Source organism: Cervus canadensis, chromosome 11, assembly GCF_019320065.1.
Source record: "Cervus canadensis isolate Bull #8, Minnesota chromosome 11, ASM1932006v1, whole genome shotgun sequence".
In the NCBI taxonomy this organism is placed as follows: domain Eukaryota; kingdom Metazoa; phylum Chordata; class Mammalia; order Artiodactyla; family Cervidae; genus Cervus; species Cervus canadensis.
This window is the reverse complement of record NC_057396.1, coordinates 3,912,930-3,925,088: the sequence shown is the minus strand read 5'-3', so window position 1 is coordinate 3,925,088 and position 12,159 is coordinate 3,912,930. Positions and strand designations below refer to the sequence as shown.

The 12,159-nt window shown below is 36.6% G+C and overlaps 1 protein-coding gene across 3 annotated transcripts in view; it reads left to right on the top strand.

Annotated features, from left to right (window-relative positions):
* Positions 1 to 12,159, top strand: part of DYNC2H1 (dynein cytoplasmic 2 heavy chain 1) — a 388,761-nt gene that overhangs the window by 163,943 nt on the left and 212,659 nt on the right. For all 3 annotated transcript variants that reach the window (XM_043481063.1, XM_043481062.1, XM_043481064.1), the window contains 3 exons: positions 57 to 183; positions 2,456 to 2,597; positions 3,204 to 3,313. In XM_043481063.1, the coding sequence (XP_043336998.1) occupies positions 57 to 183; positions 2,456 to 2,597; positions 3,204 to 3,313 (379 nt within the window). The remainder of the gene's footprint in view (positions 1 to 56; positions 184 to 2,455; positions 2,598 to 3,203; positions 3,314 to 12,159) is intronic.

The window sequence follows — 12,159 nt, the reverse complement described above, 5'->3', positions numbered from 1 at the left end:
TAATTAAATCTGTCTTAAATCTGATTGTCTTTAAGTAAATTTTAATGTTTTCATAGATTTCAGAACAGGACTTCAGAAGCTGCCAAACTTGAAGCTGAAGTAAGCAAAGCACAAGAAACAATTAAAGCTGCAGAAGTCTTAATTAATCAGCTCGATAGAGAACACAGGAGGTGGAATGCACAGGTTTGTCTGAGATCATGCAGTGAAGTGAAAGTCGCTCAGTCATGTTGCACTCTTTGCAACCCCATGGACTATACAGTCCATGGGCATAGAGAGGCATTGTTTAAGACAGGAAATCTACGACATATTTGTTAACAAAAACGAAAAAGAAAAATATCCATTAACTGTCAGCCGGCTTAGGATAAATGATCTAGATATTAATGGCCCTGTTGTGAATTAATCTTTAAGCACAATATCTTTATATGAATGGATTTTAGACAAAGTGACCTGTTCCTCTTTTAGTTAGGAGAGATCAGTTCAGTTCAGTTTAGTCGCTCAGTCGTGTCTAACTCTGCGACCCCATGGACTGTAGCACGCCAGGCTTCCCTGTCCATTACCAACTCCCAGAGCTTACTCAAACTCACGTCCATGAAGTCGGTGATGCCATCCAACCATCTCATCCTCTGTTATCCCCTTCTCCTCCCACCTTCAATCTTTCCCATCGCCAGGGTCTTTTCAAATGAGCTCTTTGCAACAGGTGGCCAAAGTAGTGGCCACAGGAGTTTCAGCTTCAGCATCAGTCCTTCCAGCAAATATACAGGACTGTTTTCCTTCAGGATGGACTGGTTGGATCTCCTTGCAGTCCAGGGGACTCTCAAGAGTCTTCTCCAACACCACAGTTCAAAAGCATCAATTCTTCGGTGCTCAGCTTTCTTTATAGTCCAACTCTCACATCCATACATGACCACTGGAAAAACCATAGCTTGGACTAGACGGACCTTTGTTGGCAAAGTAACATCTCTGCTTTTTAATATGCTGTCTAGGTTTGTCATAGCTTTTCTTCCAAGGAGCGTGTCTTTTAATTTCATGGCTGTAATCACCATCTGCAGTGACTTTGGAGCGTGCCACCCCCCCCCTCCAAATAAAGTCTGTCACTGTTTCTGTTGTTTCCCCATCTTTTGCCATGAAGTGATGGGACCAGATGCCATGACCTTAGTTTTCTGAATGTTGAGTTTTAAGCCAACTTTTTCACTCTCCTCTTCTACTTTCATCAAGGGTAGTGATAAAAATGAGTATTGAAATTGAAATTGAAAATTTAGTACTCTTTAGAGCCTTTCTTGGATTTCCTTTTACCAAGACAATCCTCTTAGGATTTGACACTTTTGGCCATTTATTTGTTTTTGAAATCCTCTATTTCAACTTTGTTCATTTGTTTTGATTTTGTTTTTCTTTAACCAGTTAGATTCCTTCCCTCATGGAGTGATCCTCAGCTGCTCATCCAGTAATGTTGATTGCCTCTCAGTGTTCTCCTTGTCAGGTCCTTTCTCAGCAAATATTCTGGGGTTTCTCATACAGGCTTTAAAATATTAACCCATATGATGATGTTTGACCAGATGTATATTTCTAGAATGCTGACTTTTAAATTCCTATTTCTAACTATACTTAGATATTGGCCTTCAACTGTCTCAGGAACTCAAGCACCTCTGAATTTTTTTCTTTTCTCATATCAAATCTCTTTTCTTTTCTTTTCCTGAGTCATAGACATCCTTTTTCTATGTATCAAAATGAAAAATATGTGTTTTCTTAAACTCCTTTTATTAATTTGTATCCCTTTGCATATATCCCTCATATTTGTCTTCCATCCTTACTGCTCTTGTTTTCTTTTTTCACCTGAATTCTCCTTGTCTTTCTTCTATCTAACCCTTTAACTAGTTGATACTTTGTCAGCTGAAATCTTTCTGAAACCTAGGCTTATTATACCACTCACTGCTCTGTTTAAACACTTTCAGTGGCTCATTATTAACCACAGGTTAAAACTGAAGCAGCTTTCCATGGCATGGGAAAACTTTAAAATCACCTTTCTTCCAGCCAGCTCTTAATCTTTTCATTATTCCTCTGTTGGTGGTCTTTCTGTGCAGGCTTACGCTTTAGCCACTCTATGATTCTAAAAAAGTCTCCTTGCTTGATGTTTGTTTTTTGCCTTTGTTCATACTCTTTGTGTCTTAATCATTTTTAGAAAGTGATGCTATTTCACAATGTTTATTATAATCATTATGAAATTTCAATGACAGAATATATTCTTCTTTACAGATATGTTGGGATATCATACATTGTTTTAATATCACAGCAAGATCTAAGGTCTTGCTGGTATTTTTACATTTTGAAAATTGTATTCAAGATAGGTAATTACTTTAAATCAATGAATGATTTTTTCCTAGAGACAAAGCTTGAATTTGTGAAGCTGTTTTTTTTTCCTCTTAGGACATATCCATCTCTTTCTCTGTCTCTCTTCCAGGTTGCAGAGATGACAGAGGAATTAGCTACTCTTCCTAAAAGAGCTCAACTAGCTGCTGCATTTATTACATATCTTTCTGCTGCTCCTGAGGGTCTGAGAAAAACCTGTTTGGAAGAATGGACCAAGTCAGCTGGTCTTGAAAGTTTGTATTTAGTTAATTCATAAATTTGAAGTTTCAGTATATGAAAAGCCTATCTTTTTATTTTTGTCATTTTACTTTTTTAAGATTAGGAAAACTTTCTGTAAGTTAATGGATACCATAAGTGCTTAGATTTGCTAAATTCTACGAATGTTCTGAGAATTGGTCTGTTATGATGACTCTTGTCATCTAAAATCACTTTTGAAATCTTGTCATCTTGTCATCTAAAATCACTTTTGAAAGTGAGAGCACTGAATTATTTTGATATTGTGTGGATGCAGTAAACATTTTATTAATTTTTACACTGATTTCATATGGTAAAATGAGATGTAGTAATTCCAAAATTCTTTGTGAACTTTGTGTTTTTTTATAAATTAATATAGTTGTGAAACCTTTGTTTAATAGAAGAAAACTAATTCAATTGTTTCATTTCTTTGCATCATTAAAAATTTTTCTCTTTAACTTCTGGTATTAAATGCAGAAGAATGGATTGAATATTAAGAATGATCATGGGACTTCTGTTGGAGTATATTTTAAATAGTTTTATTCTCTTTTCTTCATCAATCACAAGATTATTATTAAGTATCATTTATACCTTTAATTTTTCAGAATTTGATCTGAGGAGATTTCTTTGTACTGAAAGTGAACAATTAATTTGGAAAAGTGAAGGCCTACCATCAGATGACCTTTCCATAGAAAATGCTCTTGTTATCTTACAGGTAATTAATCTACTTAACTTTTCTCATTAGAAATGTTTCTTTTGAAGCTTGCTCCAGGAAGTACCTTCTTAAAAATCCTTAGGCTTTCACAGTTAGTCTTAGTTACCTAAAAGTAAAAATATTTTCCTAACAAAAACCCATTTATGATTCAGTTAGCAACTCTTCAGTTTTTAGTGTAATTTATTTTTACTTTCATATAAAATTATAAATTAAAATGGTATTCTTTTGATGGCCAAATATTTAAAATTGAACTTCCTAATCTGAATAGAAACATTTTAGGGATACTTGATTTATTTGGCTGTATAGTTCTTCTATCTAAAGTATATTTTTAAAAAAATTTTATGCTTTTATTTCATATTGTTTTATAAACAAAGTTCTGCAGAATGAAGATGGATAAGTTTTGGGTTATAAATTGAAGATGACCATGTGCATATTTTGGAAAATTTTCCTTTTCCATAGTATATGTTTCCCAGAAGTCATTATTTAGAGTTGAAACTATTATGCCTTAATTAGCAGTGAATGTGAAAACCAAATTAAAAATCTTGTGTACAAGCAAATCATTTCTTTGTATGAAGTTGAATTTTTGCCATTAATTTAACTTATCTTTCTGATATAGAATTTGAAAGATAACTTTTGCCTCTTGAAAATATGTTTCATTTTTTTCTGTTCTTTTTATCTGAATAGTTTATACTCTATATTACTAGTATTTTCTTTTGTCTCTACAACTCTTTTCTCTTTCCACACACCATTTCTTTATCCTAAATGCTTCTCCTTAGGGAGTGTAAGTCATATTATTATAAGATTCATATTGGGATCCCGTTTACTCCCATGTAATTTATTGTTTGATTCAACTGACTATCAACTGACTCTACTTTGACTCATTACATTGGAGTCTTACCAGTGTAAGAGTCACTGAACAAAGATTAAACAATTTTACCTTCTTTTAATGTGATTTGGCCTAAGCTTTATTTTTTAAACATTTTTTTATCATTTTTCACACTAGAATTACCAATCTGGAACTCTAAATGTGTATATAAATAAATTCATTACAGCCTAGTACTTTTTATCATGTTTGGTATTCTTTTCCTAAGATTTCATAGCTTGTTCTTCATTTTCAGTATTCCAAGAAAGCAGTTGTTTAAAGATTTGAAAAGATTAGTTTAAGATTTTTCTTATTCCATAAGAAATCAGAGGCCTTTAGAAAAAAAATTTATCACAGTTATTTTTGTTTTTCTAATAATAGTAACTGAAAATATTTACTTTTCTTTTCTGAATTAATTTGTCTTTTCATGATGAATTTGGGAAATATTGTCTTTTTTTTTTCATTTATTTTTATTAGTTGGAGGCTAATTACTTCACAATATTGCAGTGGGTTTTGTCATGCATTGACATGAATCAGCCATGGAGTTACACGTATTCCCCATCCCGATCCCCCCTCCTACCTTCCTCTCCACCCGATTCCTCTGGGTCTTCCCAGTGCACCAGGCCCGAGCACTTGTCTCATGCATCCAACCTGGGCTGGTGATCTGTTTCACTATAGATAATATACATGCTGTTCTCTCGAAACATCCCACCCTCACCTTCTCCCACAGAGTCCAAAAGTCTGTTCTGTACTTCTGTGTCTCTTTTTCTGTTTTGCATATAGGGTTATTATTACCATCTTTCTAAATTCCATATATATGTGTTAGTATGCTGTAATGTTCTTTATCTTTCTGGCTTACTTCATTCTGTATAATGGGCTCCAGTTTCATCCATCTCATTAGAACTGATTCAAATGAATTCTTTTTAATGGCTGAGTAATATTCCATGGTGTATATGTACCACAGCTTCCTTATCCATTCATCTGCTGATGGGCATCTAGGTTGCTTCCATGTCCTGGCTATTATAAACAGTGCTGCGATGAACATAAACTGGAAATAGAACTGCCATATGACCCAGCAATACCACTTCTGGGCATACACACTGAGGAAACCAGATCTGAAAGAGACACGTGCACCCCAATGTTCATCGCAGCACTGTTTATAATAGCCAGGAAATATTGTCTTTGAAATTAATTTTCATAAGCTTAGTACAGTTTATATTTAATATTGCCAGGTGTCTCATAGACACACATGCATTTATATGACAAAACAAAGGGCTTCCGTGGTAGCTCAGCTGGTAAAGAATCTGTCTGCAATGCAGGAGACCCCAGTTTGATTCCTGGGTCAGGAAGATCCCCTGGAGAAGGGATAGGCTACCCACTCCAGTATTCTTGGGCTTCCCTCATGGCTCAGATGGTAAAGGATCCTCCTGCAATGCAGGAGACCTGGGTTCAGTCCCTAGGTTGGGAAGATCCCTTGAAGGAGGCAGGGCAACCCACTCCAGTATCTTGCCTGGAGAATCCCCATGGACAGAGGAACATGGTGGGCTATAGTCCGTGGAGTCACAAAGAGTCGGACATGACTGAGCGACTAAAACAACATGACCAAACAAAACCATCTGGAAAGTTTTGTTAGAGTAATTAATTATTTCGTTGAAATGAATTTACCATTGTGTTCAACATTCTTTCTGACTTCTAAGGTGAAGTAGGTTTAAAATAAACTGTTGTAGTTGAGGGTGTGATTGGATAGCACAATTCTATAACATCTACTCTTTAACATTACCATGTGATATGAAATTAGATGTCTAAATGTTTACAAGATGTGTTTCTGGGAGTATTTTCTGAGAAAAAATGACAAGGTGTGATGAATTAAACATCTTTTTACTATAATAAAGCTTTTCAGAGATTCTTCCTCGTAGTGCAGGCTTTCCCAGTGTCAAGGCCTATTGCCACTCCATCACTTATAAGCTAATTACTTATTTGTGCCTTGTGTGTTCAAAATTATTCCTTTGTGTTATCACAAAGGATGCTTTGGAATTCTCATATTTGTGTTCAGTTAACTATTGAAGTACACGTGTTGTCTGGGTGAGGAAATAGTCATAATTATCTACCACTGGCCTTGTAACAAAGGCCATTAGTTCTGTTACATTAGCAGAAAGCTTCTGTGACCTGTGTCCTCGAGGAGCAGGGCAAGAATTTGGCCACGGTGACTGTGTGTCCTGGATTGCTTGGACTATGATTTACACCTGTTATCCTGATGTAATTATTAAAAAAAGTTGTTTTGGGTGATTTTATGATCTTCCTACTTTTGTGAAACTCAGGGGATAAATGGAGAGTATGAGACCCAGGTGGCACAGTGGTAAAGAATCTGCCTGCCAGTTCAGGAGATGTAGGAGATGCAGGTTCTATCCCTGGGTTGGGAAGATCCCCTGCAGAAGAAAATAGCTACCCACTACAGTGTTCTTGCCTAGAGAATCCCATGGACAGAGGAGCCCGGTGGGCTACAGTCTATGGGGTTGCAAAGAGTTAGACACGCCTGAGTGACTGAGCATGCACGCACATGTCTGTTAGACACTATGGAGAGGTGTGAGTAAAGAGCATTCAGAAAGAAGATGGAAAATAGGATTCATTTAAATTTCACAGTTTATAAATTTTTCTTGGTTTAAATTTCACAGTATTGTACATTTTTCTTGTGAAAACATGTACTAGGTATTTGTTTTTTATTATTTATGGACAGTTCAGTGTCAAATTAGTTTTCTTTAAACCACTCACACATTTCTGAGAATGTTTTCCCCTCCTGCCATTTATTGCGTGTTGAGGAAAGGCAAGCTAATTTGGTATTAGTCTAAAGAAATTAGACTTGTAAAGGTAAATTACATTGAGACAAATCTTTGTCATTAAATCCCCAGTACATAATAATAATCAACACTTTTGTATCCTTACTGTGTTGTTTGTGTGTGCTCAGTTGCTCAGTTGTTTCCGTCTCTTTGCCACGCTGTAAACTATAGCCCGCCAGGCTTCTCTGCTCATGGGATTTTCCAGGCAGGAATATTGCAGTGGGTTGCCGTTTCCTTCTCCAAGAGATATTCCAAACCAAGGGATGCAACTGGCATCTCCTCTGTCTCCTGCACTGGCAGGAGGGTTCTTTACCTCTGAGCCATCCGGGAAGCCCATTTTGTTCATACATTATTATTTAACAATTAATAGAAGTAAAGCACTTAAATATTTAACTCATTTAACTTTCAAATCAACCCTATTAAGTCAGTCAGTCATTTCAGTCCCTCAGCCGCGTCTGACTCTTTGTGACCCCATATACTGGAGCACACCAGGCCTCCCTGTCCATCACCAGCTGCTGGAGTTTACCCAGACTCATGTTATTGAGTTGGTGATGCCACCCAGCCATCTCATCCTCTGTCGTCCCCTTCTCCTCCCGCCTTTAATTTTCCCAACATCAGGGTCTTTTCCAGTGAGTCAGTTCTTTGCATCAGGTGGCCAAAGTATCGGAGTTTCAACTTCAGCATCAGTTCTTCCAATGAATATTCAGGACTGATTCTTTAGGTTGGACTCGTTATATCTCCTTGCAGTCCAAGGGACTCTCAGGAGTCTTCTCCAACACCACAGTTCAAAAGCATCAATTCTTCTGTGCTCAGCTTTCTTTATAGTCCAAATATCGCATCCATACACGAGTCCTGGAAAAACCATAGCTTTGACTAGACGGACCTTTGTTGGCAAAGTAATGTCTCTGTTTTTTTAATATACTGTCTCAGTTCAGTTCAGTTCAGTTGCTCAGTCGTGTCTGACTCTTTGCAACCCCACGAACCGCAGCACGCCAGGCCTCCCTGTCCATCACCAACTCCTGGAGTCTACCCAAACCCATGTCCATTGAGTCAGTGATGCCATCTAACCATCTCATCCTCTGTCGTCCCCTTCTCCTCCTACCCTCAGTCTTTCCCAGCATCAGGGTCATTTCCAATGAGTCAGTTCTTCACATCAGGTGGCCAAACTATTGGAGTTTCAGCTTCAACATCAGTCCTTCTAATGAACACCCAGGACTGCTCTTTAGGATGGACTGGTTGGATGTCCTTGCAGTCCAAGGGACTCTCAAGAGCCTTCTCCAACACCACAGTTCAAAAGCATCAATTTTTCGGCGCTCAGCTTTCTTCACAGTCCAACTCTCACATCCATATATGACCACTGGAAAAACCATAGCCTTGACTAGATGGACCTTTGTTGGCAAAGTAATGTCTTTGCGTTTTAATATGCTGTCTAGGTTGGCCATAAGGTTGGCAGGAGGAGAAGGGGACGACAGAGGATGAGATAGCTGGATGGCATCACCAACTCAATGGGCATGAGTTTGAGTAAACTTCGGGAGTTTGTGATGGACAGGGAGGCCTGGCGTGCGGCAATTCATGGGGTCACAAACAGTCGGACACGACTGAGCGACTGAACTGAACTGAACTCTGCATGTAAGTTAAATAAGCAGGGTGAAAGTATACAGCCTTGACGTACTCCTTTCCCTGTTTGCAACCAGTCGTTTGTTCCATGTCCAGTTGTAACTGTTGCTTCTTGACCTGCATACAGATTTCTCAGGATGCAGGTCAGATGTTCTGGTATTCCCTCTCTTTAAGAATTTTCCACAGTTTTTTTGTGATCCACACAGTCAAAGGCTTTGGCATAGTCAATAAAGCAGAAGTAGGTGTTTTTCTGGAACTGTCTTGTTTTTTTGATGATCCAGTGGACCTTGGCAATTTGATCTCTGGTTCCTCTATCTTTTCTAAATCCAGCTTGAACATCTGGAAGTTCACAGTTCACATACTGTCGAAGCCTGGCTTGGAGAATTTTGAGCATTACTTTGCTAGTGTGTGAGATGAGTGCAACTGTGTGGTAGTTTGAACATTCTTTGGCATTGGCTTTCTTTGTGATTAGAATGAAAACTGACCTTTTCCAGTCCTTTGGCCACTGTTGAGTTTTCCAAATTTGCTGGCATATTGAGTGCAGAACTTTCACAGCATCATCTTTTAGGATTTGAAATAGCTCAACTATAATTCCATCACCTCCATTAACTTTGTTCATAGTGATGCTTCCTAAAGCCCACTTGACTTTGCATTCTAGGATATCTAGCTCTATGTGAGTGATCACACCATTGTGATTATATGCTTTGTGAAGATCTTTTTTGTACCGTTCCTCCGTGTATTCTTGCCACCTCTAATTAATATCTTCTTCTTCTGTTAGGTCCATACCATTTCTGTCCTTTAGGTACACATGTTATCCTTTTGTAGATAAGGAAGTTGAGATCCAGAGGTGTTAAGTTTCTTGTTTAAGGTCACAGATCTGTCTAAAGGTAAAGCCAAGATTTACCTTTAAACATTTAACTTCAACCATTGCCTCCTAGCCAGTGTATGCTGTAAGACTGCCTTTGAGAGATATGTGTTTATGTTTCTGTATATGTTTTAATTATTTTGTGTTATTTCCATTAATGTAATTGTCCTTATGTTATCCATAGATGGATTTTAGTTCTATTTACAAAATATTTCTACCCTTATCCCTCTTGTGGTTACTAAAAATAAAAATAAAGTTGTAGTTTTATAAATGTTTTAAAAAGTAGTTTCTTTCTTATTGGTTGAAAGAAGGTACAAACTTTCAAGTATAAAATAAATAAGCACTAGGGACATTATGTAGAACATGATAAATATTATTACCCCTGCTGTATATTATATATGAAAGTTGCTTAGAGATGAAATCCTAAGAGTTCTCATTGCAAGAAAAAAAAAAAACTATTTCTTTAATTTTGTACCTGTATGAAATTATGGATGTTCACTAAATTTACTGTGACAATCATTTCATGATACATGTAAGTGAAATCATTGTTTTGTACATCTTAACTTACATATGATTGTCAATTATATCTCAGTAAAACTGGAAGAACAAAATCACTTTAAAAAATGTCCCCTAACTATTCTTTTTTCCCCCCCAAGGGGAGAAGAATGAAAATTGATATCATGTGTCTCTAGCCTTTGACCTCTGTTCTGAGCTCCTGATCTGTAGTTCTAATTTCCTATTAGATATTATTTCCTGGGGCTTTGTATGTAGTTCAAAGTTTGTCTTTAATCATTAAAGACAAATTAAAAAAAATTTTTTTTAAGTCAAGAATCAGTGGCCAAGTATATAAATACATTTTCTTTTTAAAAAGTAATTTATGCTTTAAAGTAACTGAGCTGTTCAAAAGGTTTGAACTAGCTTCAGGATTCAGTGATATAATCAGGACATCTCTCTCTCTTTCCTCCATCTTAAAAGATGGATTTATTCTTCTATATTCTTAGATGGATTTATTCTTAGATAGGTTCTGCCATGTGTTATTTATAGACATTGGTGACTCGTGAGTTTTACCATTGTCACAGTTTATGTTCTCGGACTAAAGATATCGCTTCCCTTCCTTTCCATTATTTATGTCAGTCCCCAACAAAAATTTCTTATTGGTTAGTTTGGGTCACTTCCTCATTCCTTGTATGCAGTTCTGGAGGATTGATAGTCCCATGAGAAATGCATGATTGGGGCATGCATGCTAGGCAAAGGTAGCTGTGTTCTCTAATAATTGTTTCCCTTCCTCCCTGACTTACTATAACCTGCTTCTCTTGGGTTCCTAACGCTGGAGATGTCACCGTCTTGGTCTAGTAATGCAGACTGAAAATCATTCTTAGCTATGTCTCTTTAATTGTTCATTCAGTTAATTATTCAGCAAGTCTTCTCAAATCTATTTCTCAAATGTATCCTGAATTCATTCTGTTCCAACCACACCTACTGCCAGTGGCTTCACTTAGGCCTAGCTCACAGGTAGGTGATTTTTTGTGATAAATACAATGTAATAGCAGTTGGTCGCTTGCCCCCAGTATCAGCTCCTTTATTGCTGTTGGAGTGATCCTCCTAAAATGTTAATCTGATCATAACAATTCCTTGAATAATATATTTCACTGACTGCTCATTACTTGCAGTATAAAAGTTTCATTATCCTTAAACATGGCATGAAAGATTCCTTATGATCAGAAAGACCTCTGATTACTCCTACCATCTTACATGCATCATCTTTGCCTAAACTTTTTTTTGGCCATCACTGTTTATATTGATAATTTATTGCAAAAAGCCAGAAGAATCAATGTATAAAATTTCAAAAATAACAAAAATGCTTATACTTTTTACTCCAGCTATTCTAAGTCTGGTGGTTTTCCAGATACTCTCAGGCTTTTCATTCTTCTCTCAATCATGCTGTTGTCTGGACCTAATTTGCTTTTTCTTTTTTTAACTTCTTTGCCTGGCTGAGTCCTATCTCTTTTAACCTAGTTTGACTTGAATTGCTTCCCAGCAGCTTCCCATAACTCCACTTATGATCCACTTATATAATTTTGAGTTATCTTTGATTTTAAAAAAAGTTTCATTTTTTGCTTCTTTATTGGATGGTGGCCAGTGAGGATGAGGGAATGTGTCTTGTTAATTTTTGTATCCCTTGCATTATATGGTAGATGAATGAATAGCATGAATGAATGAAAGCTCAACATTTTTGGATCTATAATTTGTTAAATGTAGAATTTGACCACATTTAATTATGGAACACACACCTAAAATATACCTTAGAGGTTCTTCTCTGTGTCTCTGGAGAAGTATAAATGAGATGAACACAAACTTGTAAGTATTCTTTGAAATTCTTAGGCATATTTTCTGTGCTAAATACATGATTTTTTGAAACATTATCTATTTCTCTTTTTAACTGCTTCAGATCATTGGCTTGAAATCATGGGTAAGAACTTTTTAAAATTTAAAATAATTATTTTTGTAGTTAAGCAAAATCTAGTTTACTTGTCGAATGTTTGCTATTGAATGCTGGCATAAAATGAGATCTAAAACCTAGGGTGTAATACTTTGATAATACTTAAGAGGTTTACTAGCCGTGTTATTTTGCTTGCAATATCACATACATGTGGCAGAGCAGTCAGTG